Genomic DNA, 14,174 nt, shown 5'->3' with positions numbered 1-14,174 from the left:
ATGATTGCATCCTAGAATTTATTCTACTTGAAAAATGTAGGGGTGGGTATAAATGTTCATGAACCAAAACATCAGTCAAGTTACTCATTTTAGTATTACATTTTGCAACACAGTCAACCTTAATCCTGCCAAAACTGATGATCTGTGTGCCTTCAGTATGTTGGGGTGTATTTGGAGAATCTGCCTGCAGGACTGACCAGGTAGACACTCCGAAAATGGTATGCCAGATTGCCAACACTTCCAGTCCTTATGACAGAAAGCTTAAGCTTCCCCATACAAGAGAAGGCGCAAAAACCTATTTCTCATTTATTGCAAGGCAAATGCTTTACTGTCTAGACCACGAATCCAGTGTTTCCTTCCTGGTCTATCCTATAAGGCCAGTATTTCTGGTCTCACAAGGTGTACCAAATCTGACCATAGTCTGTGCTGCCAAGGATAATGTTCAAGTTTGAAGTACGAGTCCCTATTTCCCTTACATTAATAGTCTTGTAATAGGAGATTATCATGCTGTTCTGTGAAAAGGCATTGCTACAGAATCCAGGGCAACGAGCTCCCAGCTTAGTTTCTGACTGCTCTAGCTGGCTCCTTCCAAAGTTTAGCCTTGAGAGTTTCACTTCTTTGCCAAAAAGCTTATTCCAGTTTAACCTCAGAGTAAGGTCAGTTTTTAACTCTTTATTAAAATGGGCTTCCTCTTGCACCGTCATAATTATGATTCAAAGACAAAATGTTTACTAGATACTTTCGATCTGACCAAGAAAAATAACAAAGTTTAGCAATTATGCAGTAAACAGAATAACTTCATGACCAATCAGACTTGAACTAATTTTCAAGTAAATGGCACTAGTCCTTTAATCTGGGGAATTTTTTTTTTGTTACTTGTTTCAAGTTATGGAAACAGAAACCAACATTTGTAGTCCCAAGAGTCCTTTCTGATGAAGTTTATGGTTTGGATTAATGGATCACATTCCTGCACCAAAGCAGAGCAAGACTGAAATTGTATGTCAACTAACTGGTGTAACAGGATCATCTCTTTTGAGCCAAGATGACCTTTACATAAAATTTAGAAATAGTTACAATTTTTGAGTGGCATTCACGAGGAACTGGTTGGATTTACAAGAATAGTTAATGTGCAAGGGTCAAGGTTAAACTATACTATTGATACATAGAGTTGATAGTCATTTCAGGGTTTAACTGACTATAAACCTCAAAAGAAAATAAAACTCCTGAACCCTCAGTGATTCAAGGAGGCAATATATCAATTTTACTGAACAAGTGAAAAAAAAAGAACAACATTAATCATTTCTTCCTAGCTATTTTATTTCAGAAGCTTTTATTCTGTTTTCTCACAAGAGAATCAAACCTACATTGAATGTCAAAAAGCAAAAACTAACACATTACAGGCTGGTTGCGAACGGGTTCCAATTTGGCGAGTCTGCTCACCAATTGATTTATACTTAAATCCAAATACTCGATAATGTAAAGCAGCTGTTCAGAAGTACAGGAACTGTTCATATGTCAGGCCTTTAAAATTACCACCATGTATGGGATCGTGTTTGTAAGTGCAAGCATCCTTAAATTGGACGTTTGTAAATCAGGAATCTCCTGTAGCTTTGAAAGTCTGTAAACCATATTCATGCTTGCTAGGCCTCATCATGTTGACACATCTGTACAACAAATTCAAGTTATCAAATTTTACTTTAAATAAGTTTATTGATGAAAATATATTTTGTATTATTGAGATACTTCATGCACTTTGGGATATTTCATTAAAAGGTGTGAAAGAAGAGATGAAATGAGAAATTGGGTGACCCGTGAAAAAGACAGAGCAACATGTATTAAAATTCCATGCAGTCTGTTCCACTATAATGCAGTAGTTCTGTTCACTTGCAATCCCATGTTATAAGAAAATAGTGTAATAGCAGCAGCATTTAAACTAATGGGGCTGGAATTGTTTAAATGATTTAAAAGTTTGTGCTATAGAAATAATGTCCCCAATTCATCAATCACGTTATAACGTGATTCCTGCCCCATTAGATTAAATGGTGCTGCTATTACACGATTCTCTTATAACATGGGATTTTACGAGAACGGGACTAATGTGTTATAGCAGAACCAACGGTATCATTTTTTGCTGTCAATTTGGCTTGCATTCTGCTTTACTGATTACCCTTTTTGCTATTAAGGGTAATCCTTGACAAGAATGCTGTTATTCTGGGGTTTAGTATAGAGTCCAAACCTGTAGTCGCTCCTTTGATGAATTCGGAGGTTTGTGTTGTTTCCTATTGGTAATTGACTGTGTTGATATCAGAAAGTTATGGATGTTCCAGCTGCTGGGAGCATGAGCTCAGGATGCAATTTGGCAATTTAGTTTTGTTGGAGCATTGTCTTGCCCTTCACAAGAAGGTCAGTTTAACTAGTTGTTAGCTTCATTGGCGCTTGTGAGACAATGCTTTTCCTAACATACAGCTTACTGGTGAGCTACGTAACAACATGGAAACTTTTCTGTGCCAGTCATCTGACAACATTCACTATTTAAAGTATGCAAGAAAATTTTTGAGTGACATGGTAAAGCAACAATAAATTTAAAGTGCTTAGATTTCAAATGTTTTTCATTAAGTAACTAAAAATATTTTATATTCAGCTACTTATTTGCTCATGAGGATTGAATAAGATTACCAAATATGAGCAGAGATTCAAAAATAGAAGATCTGTCCACATGCAAATACAAAGACATACTTTCTCCTTCAGATCTGCTGTCCTCTGGCGCAGGTTGATCACTTGCCTCATACTCTGGGTCTTCAGCTGCGCCATTCTGAAGGGTCGCAGTGACAGGTCTTCTGTTGTTGGAAAAGCACAATAAGAATGCAAGTCACATAAACAAAACTGATTGTACTGAACCTGACTGAACAAAAATTCTTTACATCCATCAGAAAATGTTTTAGACATTCAAATTGACCTTTTACATGCTCCCTATCTTCAACTATCCAAATAATGGGAATGGTTGACCTTCATGCTACTAGTTGAAAGCAACTCAGTTCTCAATATTTCTATTATTTATCGTCATGCAATTAATCTGCTTCATTTTACTGTGTGCATCAATAATAGCGCAGTATATATCAAAAAGATACAACTAATATCAAGAGTAAAGGAGCACTATATGTCTAATATCAGAGGTGAGACAAAATCTGCTCTTTATAAATTGTTGAATCAAGTGCCATGGTTAATACGAATATCATTTCAGAGATGATGGTGCTATAACTTTATTACACCACATTTTATTGAACAACAACCATTATTCAATTTTATGTGATCCACTGAGCCTTACTATCATTTTATTCTATTGTTGAGGAAGAAACACGACATAATTTATCTAGGCTCAGAGAGAAAAAGTCAAAGCTTCCCTACTGGCTCATTAGGTTCAAACAATGAGAAGTTAAACCATACACACAAGGAGAGTACTGAGTTTGCCCCAATGATTGCAACAAATGAACTGATGTCAAGCTGGTCAGCAGAATTTGATAGTGGTGCTCTGAATTGTGCAGAGGGTAAGTCAAGCAGGACGATTACATATAAGCCATACTGGCTATCCTGCTGCAAATATTGAACTATCGAGTTGAGTGAGGACGAAAGAGGGCTAGGCAGTGCTCCCCACAGTTGAATAGCCAACAATATCAGGGATCAAACACAAATATTTAAGGAAGACCAGTGCCCAGGGAACTGCTCCACAGCAAAGCCATCAGGAATGAAGGGAAATTTGGCACTAAGAAAATAAAAAGAATTCTGGTGCACCAGGAACTGTTTATTCCTCCTGAGATTTTCTTCTAACATTTTACTGTCTCAGATGCTTGCAAAGGCAATGGCAAGCGCAGTGGTCTTGCTTATGGGGACCAGAGGCTTTTCAATATCTCACACCGAGGATGCTATTCTTTATATGTGTATCTAAATAATGAATGTTATTGGTTGGCTCAGCACAAAGGTCATCTTAGTGAAAGCTGATCATTTTCTATCACATGCAATGACAGTCAATGTGCTAATACTAATCTCTCTGTCACTGGAAATGCTCAACACTTCGATAAGACTAGCTTTTTTACAATAACATATAAGATTGTACCATGTCTCGGGGAAGAATGAATAAAATCCATCCTCTACTTTTATAAGAATGTAGATTGAAAGATAACAGTGAAGAGATGCTCTTTGTGGCTTGTTACTATTATTTCATCTGGTTACTACAGGTAACAGGGAACAACATGCACCTGAACTGCTAATATTTTGATAGCACACAACCACTGCAGAGTTGATCTCGTGAAACATACAAATGATTTCCTGTGAAGACATTTTATGAAATGAATTTATTCGTGAGAAATACATACTGCACGTCAGTATTACAGTAGCTAGTTTAGAAAGGATTGACATTCATAAACATTGCAAATTAGAGCTGGAGTAGGCCATTCAGCCCTTTCAGCCTGCTCCTCCATTAGATCATGGCTGACCAAGCACAACTGAAATACTTTGTTAGTTCACAAGGTGCCAGATGTTCTGCTTCTAATAAAAGCAAAAGACAGAGGATGCTGGAAATGTGAAATGCGCAATGAAAATGCTGGAGAAATTCAGTAGGACTGGCATCTGTGAAGAGAGAAACAAAGATACTCCACTTCTAAGGGCTTCTTGAATTGCTGCTGAGAACTAGGGTTCTCTGGAAGGATTTGTAATGTAGAAATAAGTTATTCATGTTAAAGCTGTGTTTCTATCTAAACTTACAGAAGCCAATGGCCACCTCTGAAATTCAATACATCTACTATTACATTTACAAACTGGAAAATGGGATTTGTGACAGTTGTGTAGCTAAGGTTGAGCTGAGATGCAGAATCAGCCTTCTTTCCAAGTCACAATGTCATTGCAAGTTCAGGCATAGGAGAGGGGGTAGGGAAACAATCAAAAGTTTGATCATCAATTAGTTGAACCAGTGAATATTGAAAAAAAAACATTTGGAGAAAAAGCAGACATGCCCTCACAGTGCAGGTATATATAGGCATAGAAATGACATTTGTCAAAGTTAAAACACAGTAACGAAAGAAAGAATATGCCAAAATGTATATGTAAATAAGGATACTTACTCCTGAGAGGGCTCGGCTAAACTTTCTTTCAACCTGTTAATGGAAAGTAAGCAAATGTTAAATTAAAATTAAACTATTTAAAATTAATATCATTAAGTCAAACAATTAAATTTGATGAATGCTCCAAGCTGCAATTATAAATACATAAAAGGACTTAAAGCTGAATGGAACTGAGCTTTCCAACAGATCTGGGGTAAGACAAATAATTCTCTTGTTTGAGAGAAACTAGATCGTTTAGCTCTGTCACTCAGTATGTTCATGGGTGATCCCCTATCTCAATACCATATTCCCATTTTATCCCCCAATCCTTTGACTTTAAAATAAAAAAAACTCTGTAAAAATGTAAAAAATATTTGAACAAGTTCTATAACTGTCAAATTGAAATTGGTGTCCAAATGATTTTATTAAAGATATTTGTATTATTAAGCTTGCATCTATCCTAGATAGGTATGAAGCTTACCGGTGCAATGGCCCTTTGCCCTTTACAGGAACATGTTCCAGATCAGTAATCTGCATGAAACGACAGTGGAAGTAATGCAGTTGTAGAATACAGGCCAGCAGGAAAAAGGCAGGGATCAGAATGCTGGAGAAGAGCTCACTGACACTGAATTGCTCCAATCCCATGTCAGCTAACCTGCATTTTGAAAGAACAATATGCAACTGTTAAGCTTACAAATAAGAACCTAAATAAAGAGATAGTCTTTGTTTGGATATCTTGACGTTTGACATGAATGGGAACCATTTGCCCATCTTATGCTCTCCAGAACAGCATACCCAATTAGGTAAAAACAATGACTGCAGATGCTGGAAACCAGAGTCTAGATCAGAGTGGTGCTGGAAAAACACAGGCAGCATCCAAGGAGCAGGAAAATCAATGTTTTGGGCAAAAGCCCTTCATCAGGAATAGAGGCAGAGTGCCTGCAGGGTGGAGAGAAGGGTGGGGGTGGGGAGAAAGTAGCATAGAGTACAATAGGTGAGAGGGGGTGGGGATGGAGGTGATAGGTCAGGGAGGAGGGTGGAGTGGATAGGTGGAAAGAAAGATAGGCAGGTGGGACAAGTCATGGGGACAGTGCTGAGCTGGAAGGTTGGAGCTGGGGTGAGGTGGGGGAAGGGGAAATGAGGAAACTGGTGAAGTCCACATTGATGCCCTGGGGTTGAAGTGTTCTGAGGCAGAAGATGAGGCGTTCCCCAATTGCCCATGTCCAGATAGCTTGAACAAAATTGGCAGAGTTGGGGGTCCAGAGTTCCTAGTGGGTCCCACAGGAAGTCAACCAGCTAAATTCCTGTAGCTACTCAGCCTCAATTGCTAGAGTGCTCCTTGATACTCATTTAGCTATGGCCACTAATCTATTGGGGAACTGACTGGCACAGTTCTCTGGTGTTGATGGGAATAGTATGATATCTTCAGCAAATAATAAAATCAGTTGGTTTTTCAACCTCTTTGGAGAACTCTGGATCTGCCTATTATAGTACGTTCACTGAGTTTGCCACAGAGGTGACCTCAGTTTTATCCTTATACTGTTAGATATTATAATAATCTTGCCCAGAAAGTAACCTCATTTTCTACTCCCCCTTCCCTCCAAAGTAAATAGTTATTAGTTGGCCATGTGCAACAAAGAATTATTTTATTAATTATTAAGTTTGTCTGACAGAACCCACGGAATGATACATAAACATATTTGAAAAAAATCTTAAAAACTGCAGTGCTTTTCTTTCTGTGCACACACATAATTAGCATACTGTACTGAAGTGGGAGATGGCATGGAGCAGGGTGACACAAGGCACACAGACACACAAGATGGCCACTGAGCTATAAGTTGACCACTTGACACACAAGATGGCTGCCGGACCACAATATGGAGACAGACAGCAGAGCAAACACAGGACGCCAGCACAATACACTCACAACCTAGTTGATTAGTTTAAGGCAGATGTGGGAGAGAATACACATGAGTAACGTATACTGCCCGCTGAAGTGTCTGGGTCCAGCCAACACCTTTGATAGAACTGCTAACAGTTTGATACAGACTCAGTACAAAGTGCTAATAGCCAGGACTGCAGCAACTGCCCTTCGCAGAAAGAGTGATTAGCATCCATTACTACAGCAATGGACTTCTGCGCAGACATTGAAACTGACAATGTCTGCACTGAAACTGACAATGATCATGCTGAAATTAACAAAGGCTATGCTGGAAGACTCACAGCTGACCACTGTGTTGTTGGTGTCTTTCTCTCCCCAGAGCTCTGGTATTTCCTTCTGCAATAAACTCTGTCATTGAACTCCAACTCTGACTCTGAGGTTGGTGGTTTTCTCAACAACAATACACAACATCATCTTTGTAAATATTTCAATATTTATTATTATTCAAGATTTGTTATTTTGACAGATTTCTACTGTATGGTAAAGCCAAGGTAAGCAAAACGTATGTCTTTGCCAGAATTTAAAATACACGTACTGTTCATCTGTTAATCCTGTGAAATTTTTCCAGTACTGTGGGAATTCATCAAACTGAAAAGTGTAAACTGAAATGAGGACCAGCATTGTATATGCAACGACCAACCACCAGAATACCTTCAGCAGCTTACGCCATATAAAGTAACAGACCTATAAAATCAACAGGAAAAATAAGACATCAGCAATCAACAGTCCCTTTTTAGAATTTTTTTAAAATCAGTCTGTGATCAAAAATTAATAGATAGGAGAGTAATCTCACTTCATGCTGTCCTACACATAGACCAACTCTAGTCATAGTCAAGCATATCAAGTTACTCCACAAGTTTGTATGCATTATACCATACATATATTAGCCTTTACATCTGTTGCATAGCCATATATTTTCTTAACTACCTCCATTTAGCAATTACTGTAGAGTTACTGTTGTTACGATTAACTAGCATTTGACTATTGTATTCTCACCTGGTAGAATGAAAGGCAAAGTAGAAACAGGAACATATAAACTATTTTATACACAACTATTCTTCCAGTAAAACTAACAACGAAGAACATCCCTCCACAAACATAAATCCAATACTTTGCTTGAAAACTCATTATTAGCTCTCCAAGTGCTTTCAATACTTCATTCTTCTTTTGACCTGCAACATGAAAAGAATAAAAAAGGAAAATGTGAACACTGCAGAGTTCAAACATTTGTATATCTGTGTTGAACTGAAAACATGTAGACATATAAAAAATAGGACACTCTGGAGGCAGGAAGCATGTTTCCGCTGATGGGTGAGTCCTGAACTAGAGAACACAGTTTAAAAATAAGGGGTAGGCCACTTAGAACAGAATTGAGGAGAAACTTCTTCACCCAGAGAGTGGTGGATGTATGGAATGCTCTGCCCCACAAGGCAGTGGAGGCCAAGTCTCTGGATACTTTCAAGAAAGAGTTGGATAGCGCTCTTAAGGATAGTGGAATCAAGGGTTATGGGGATATGGCAGGAACAGGATACTGACTGAGGATGATCAGCCATGATCATAATGAATGGTGGAGCTGGCTCGAAGGGCAGAATGGCCTACTCCTGCACCTATTGTCTATAGGAGCAGTAATGAAAAAAAATTCAGAAATTTAATTTAAACTTTCCTTGATTCGAGATGGTATGCTCTCAAATCTAATCTTCATGGTTGAATTTTTTGCTCCATTTACTACTTACAAAGGAAGTACTTCTGGAACTTTATAAATCACTTGCCATTGAGGCAGTAGGCAACCTGAACTAAGCCCTGGGAAATTATTGTGGACCATTGGTAAGTTCATAATTTCATGGTCCAACAACCAAACTGTCCAATGTCAATAAATTGGGAAGTTGAGTGAGAAAGGCAAACTACATTTTCTGAAGAATTACAACTAAAAAAATACAGCAGTTCTTTCGAGATGATGTTGTAACAATAACATTGTCTAATGTTAGTGATGGCCTGCAGGATTGATCACCTACTCCTGAACCTTTGAGTTTTATCTCAGTCATTGAAGAAAGTCAGATTCTCATCACAGAGGAAATAGAAACATGCCCCATTGATCGTGTGGTTCTTCTTCCATATGACAAGAAACAATAAAAACTGTGGCAAGATTTGAGCTCAACATGTTTGGAAACAGGTTTTAAAAAGCACTGTATTTCAGAAGACTAAAAGATTAGGATTTAAACTAGTAAGGTTGGGGGTGGGGGGGGGAGGCAGTGGGTATAGGTGGGACCCAGGGAGATAGTGAAGAGAAAGATCAATCGGAGACTGGTGCTGTTAGGAAAGGGAGCAAGTCAAACAAACAGTCAGGGTAGGCAGGAACAAAGCAGAGAACAAGGTAGGACTGATCAATTTAACTGCATTTATTTCAAGCTATCAAGAAATTAATGCAGTTAAATTTATCAGTCCTACCTTGTGACAATCTTGCAATTATTTCAATGCAAGAAGCCTAACAGGGAAGGCAGATGAACTGAGGATACAGGTGAGTTCCACATTCTAAACATTCAAAGATTTTTTTTTCATTTCCCTGTTGAATGTTTATTCTATTGTATTTACAATGCCTAGCTTCAGATTGTCCCACAAGGTTCTCTCCACAACTATCCCGCTGAACTCTCTCATTTTTCCTTTCCAAAGAAAGCACCAACATCTTTAATCTTTCCTATTCTCTCCTGATACTATCCTTGCGGTTTTACCAGTGTTTTCTTTAATAATTACAGCCCAGAATTGTACACAGTACTCGAGTTGCAAACTGACAAGAGTTCTATATAAACTTAACATAGATTTACCCCATTTTGAATTTTATACACATAGAAATAAATTCTGGTACTTGATTGGCATTTTAATTGTTTTCTTGACCTCCAAAGTTGCTTTTGATTACTTTTTTTCACAAATATACAGCCAAATAATCAAAAGTCATTCAGTCATCTGTTTTGCCTCAGTTTTAGGTGTCACTGTAGTTGATAATTATCCAGCACACTGAGGTAAAGTCTGAGATTTGAGTCTTTAATCTTTTGGGAACAGATTAAAGCACATTAATCATGATCATCTTATTACTTAATCAAAAATAAATTGAATCTACAAATTATAAGCAGCTTGGCTGCAAACAATCAGTTTTGATTTTGCATGGCATGTCAGCTTCAAACCTCAATGTCTGAATCTTATTCCACATTTTATCCAATGTACATTAGCATCTTCTTGATGTTGACAGATTTATGTCATGTACTTTGTAAAAAAATTACATTACTTAATCAGCTGCTGGGTTTTGGCTGAAGGTGAAAGAGTTTTCAATTCTGACTTCTACAGTTAGGTGCAACAGGTGCCGAATAGCCTCATGTGGCCGTATTTAGTAATTTTCACAATCAGGCTCTAGGACTGAGGGGCCCTCTTGTGGTGCAGTGGTACAGCTCCTACCCCTGGACAGAGAGGCTTAGGTTCAAGTCCCATCTGCTCTAGAGGTGTGTAATGATATCTGTGAACAGGTTATTTTGAAATATTGCTCAGGCTCTAGGACTGGACAAAATCTATCTGAATCTGTTAGGCCAGTTTAAATAATTAGTAGACATTAAATTAGTCATAAACTTCAGGAGCTGTATTACATAGCTGATAGAAACCAAATGATTATTTACACAACTTATTGGCATCCTTTAGGATTTGACACAGGGCTGCACCAGATTTTGAAACAGTCTGTACCATATAAATTTAAATTACCTTTTCTAACCCTGCCTCATTAACCAGTTGATCATAATACTCAAGTCAGTAGCTTTGCTAATATTGACAGATTAATTTAACCAAAATGTTTCTCATAGGAATTGCACTCACTTGGTGAGGTATAAACATCTTGGTTGATAGTATATTTGTCACTCACCTGCCTCATCCACAGTTACTTCATTCAGTGCGACATCTTTCTGCTTCAAGCATTTTTCTTTTACAAATTGACGCAACAAGATCCAGAAGGTGAGTGTGTACAGAAGCTGGTGATAAAAGAAAGCGTAAGTAGCTGGTTTTCACAGCTGCAGCTGTAGGAGATGATCATTTGTTGGATAGAGATGGAACAAATTTAAAAATATTCTTGTACAAGCTAGTAAGAGTTCACATCTTTCAAAATCACACAGTACTGTAATTTTCATTTTCAGATGATGTCCAAATTCAGTCCATTTGGTAGTCAAAGTATTCATATAAGAATATTGCACTTTTAATTCAAAATGCAAAGTTCAACGAGATCACACAGCAGATTTTTAAAGAGTCAAATGGTCTATTTTTCATGAAGTATATACTATAAACCATGGGCTGCAAATATACATCTATGAAATAAATGTATCATGAGGTGTGGTACTAAAGCATGCAATTCAGCAATATCCAGTACTGATTCCTGGTCTGTGCTGAAGCACAGGCTGTACCGGATGTTGGTGAGTACTGTGTCCAGTTCTGGTGGCCCTGGTATAGGAAGGATATTATTAGGCTAGAGGGGTTTCAGAGAGAATTATCAGGATGTTGCTGGGAATGGAGTGCTGAAGTTATAAGGAAAGGCCAGATAGACTGGGATTTTTTTCACAGCAGAGAGCGGCGCGAGCTGGGCGGAAGTGAAGTTGGAGCGCAGAGCTGGTCGGGAAGGTAAGTGGTTGATATTTGAGTGGGTGTGTTCTAGACCCCCCTAGGGCCTAGTGTGTTCTAGGGCCTCCCTCCCATCCTCCTCCTCTCACCTAACTTTAAAGTCCACAGATAAGCTACTCAGTGTTCTTGTTTTTGGAGACTAAGTGTAGAGTAATGGCAGCGCAAGCAGTGGAATGTTCCTCCTGCAGGATGTTTGAGGTAGGTGTAACCACTGATGCTCCTGCCGACTTCATCTGCAGGAAATGCAGTCAGCTCCAGCTCCTCACAGACCGTGTTAGGGAACTGGAGCTGGAGTTGGATGAACTGAGGATTATTCGAGAGGCTGAGAGGGTGATTGATAGAAGCTACAAGGACAGTTACGCCAGAGAACAGAGGTAGCTGGGTAACAGTTAGAGGTGGGAAGGGGAGGACGCAGGCAGTGCAGGGATCCCCTGTGGTCGTTCCCCTCAACAATAAGTATATCGCTTTGGATACTGTTGGGGGGGGGATGGCCTAGCAGGAGTAAGCTGCAGTGACTCTGGCACGAGATCCGGCTCTGAGCTCAGAAGGGAAAAGGAGGAGAGGAGGAGAGCGCTAGTTATAGGAGACGCTATAGTTAGAGGGACAGACAGGCGGTTCTGTGGACATGGGCGAGACTCTCGGATGGTTTGTTGCCTCCCGGGAGCCAGGGTCCGAGACGTCTCAGACCGTGTCTTCAGAATCCTTAAGGGGGAGGGTGTGCAGCCAGAAGTCGTGGTGCACGTTGGCACTAATGACATAGGTAGGAAGAGGGGTGGGGAGATCATTCAGGAGCTCAGGGAGTTAGGCTGGAAGCTAAAAGCTAGGACGGACAGAGTTGTCATCTCTGGGTTGTTGCCGGTGCCACGTGACAGTGAGGCAAAGAATAGGGAAAGAGTGCAGTTGAACACGTGGCTGCAAGGATGTGTAGGAAGGAGGGCTTCAGGTATTTGGACAATTGGACTGCATTCTGGGGAAGGTGGGACCTGTACAAGCAGGATGGGTTGCACCTGAACCAGAAGGGCACCAATATCCTGGGAGGTAGGTTTGCTAGCACTCTTCGGGGGGATTTAAACTAATTTGGCAGGGGGATGGGATCCAGACTTGTAGTCCAGCAAGTAGGTTAGCTGTTTGTCAGGATGTCCAAGAATGTAGGGAGGCTGTGGAGAAGGTAGCATTGACAGGGAATACTTGCGGACACAGAGATGGGTTCAAGTGTGTATACTTTAACGCAAGGAGTATCAGAAATAAGGTGGGTGAACTTAAGGCGTGGATCGGTACCTGGGACTATGATGTTGTGGCCATCACGGAAACGTGGATAGAAGAGGGACAGGAATGGTTGTTGGAGGTTCCTGGTTACAGATGTTTCAGTAAGATTAGGGAGGGTGGTTAAAAAAAAGGAGGGGGGTGGCGCTGCTAATTAGAAATGGTATAAAAGTTGCAGAAAGGCAGTTCGAGGGGGATCTGCCTTTGGAGGTAGTATGGGCTGAAGTCAGAAATAGGAAAGGAGCAGTCACCTCGTTGAGTGTTTACTATAGGCCCCCCAATAGCAGCAGAGATGTGGAGAAACAGATTGGGAAACAGATTTTGGAAAGGTGCGGAAGCCACAGGGTAGTAGTCATGGGCGATTTCAACTTCCCAAATATTGATTGGAAGCTTTTTAGATCAAGTAGATTGGACGGGGCGGTGTTTGTGCAGGGTGTCCAGGAAGCTTTTCTAACTCAGTATGTAGACTGTCCGACCAGAGGGGAGGCCATATTGGATTTGGTACTTGGTAACGAACCGGGACAAGTGATGGACTTGTTAATGGGTGAACATTTTGGTGATGGTGACCACAATTCTGTGACTTTCACCTTGGTTATGGAGAGAGATAGACGCGTGCAACAAGGTAGGTTTTACAATTGGGGGAAGGGTAAATACAATGCAGTAAGAAAGGATCTGAGGAGCATAAGTTGGGAGCATAGGCTGTCAGGGAAGGATGTCGTGGAAATGTGCTACGTTTTCAAGGAACAGATACGACGTGTCCTTGATATGTATACACCTGTCAGGCAGGAAAGTGATGGTCGTGTGAGGGAACCTTGGTTGACGAGGGAGGTTGAATGTCTTGTAAAGAGGAAGAAGGAGGCTTACATAAGGTTGAGGAAACAAGGTTCAGACAGAGCATTGGAGGGATACAGGATAGCCAGAAGGGACCTGAAGAAAGGGATTAGGAGAGCTAAGAGAGGGCATGAAAAATCATTGGCGGATAGGATCAAGGATAACCCCAAGGCATTTTATGCGTATGTGAGAAACGTGAGAATGACGAGAACGAGGTTAGGTCCAATTAAGTACAGTAGTGGGAGACTGTGTATTGAGTCAGAAGAGATAGGAGAGGTCTTGAATGAGTACTTTTCTTCAATATTTACAAACGAGAGGGACCGTATTGTTGAAGAGGAGAGTGTGAAACGGACTGGTAAGCTAGAGGAGATACTTGTTAGGAAGGAAGATGTGTTGGACAT

General features: G+C 40.0%; 1 protein-coding gene across 5 annotated transcripts in view; it reads right to left on the bottom strand.

The window, feature by feature from the left end:
* The window catches only part of piezo1 (piezo type mechanosensitive ion channel component 1 (Er blood group)), a 340,271-nt gene that overhangs the window by 95,486 nt on the left and 230,611 nt on the right, over positions 1 to 14,174 (bottom strand). For all 5 annotated transcript variants that reach the window (XM_072596043.1, XM_072596044.1, XM_072596039.1 and 2 more), the window contains 6 exons: positions 10,934 to 11,039; positions 8,032 to 8,207; positions 7,571 to 7,719; positions 5,575 to 5,748; positions 5,115 to 5,147; positions 2,737 to 2,837 (listed from right to left, as the gene is read on the bottom strand). In XM_072596043.1, coding sequence (XP_072452144.1) covers positions 2,737 to 2,837; positions 5,115 to 5,147; positions 5,575 to 5,748; positions 7,571 to 7,719; positions 8,032 to 8,207; positions 10,934 to 11,039 — 739 coding nt within the window. The remainder of the gene's footprint in view (positions 1 to 2,736; positions 2,838 to 5,114; positions 5,148 to 5,574; positions 5,749 to 7,570; positions 7,720 to 8,031; positions 8,208 to 10,933; positions 11,040 to 14,174) is intronic.

The sequence above is a fragment of the Chiloscyllium punctatum genome, chromosome 26, assembly GCF_047496795.1.
Source record: "Chiloscyllium punctatum isolate Juve2018m chromosome 26, sChiPun1.3, whole genome shotgun sequence".
NCBI classification, from domain to species: domain Eukaryota; kingdom Metazoa; phylum Chordata; class Chondrichthyes; order Orectolobiformes; family Hemiscylliidae; genus Chiloscyllium; species Chiloscyllium punctatum.
This window is presented reverse-complemented; position numbering and strand designations above follow the sequence as displayed.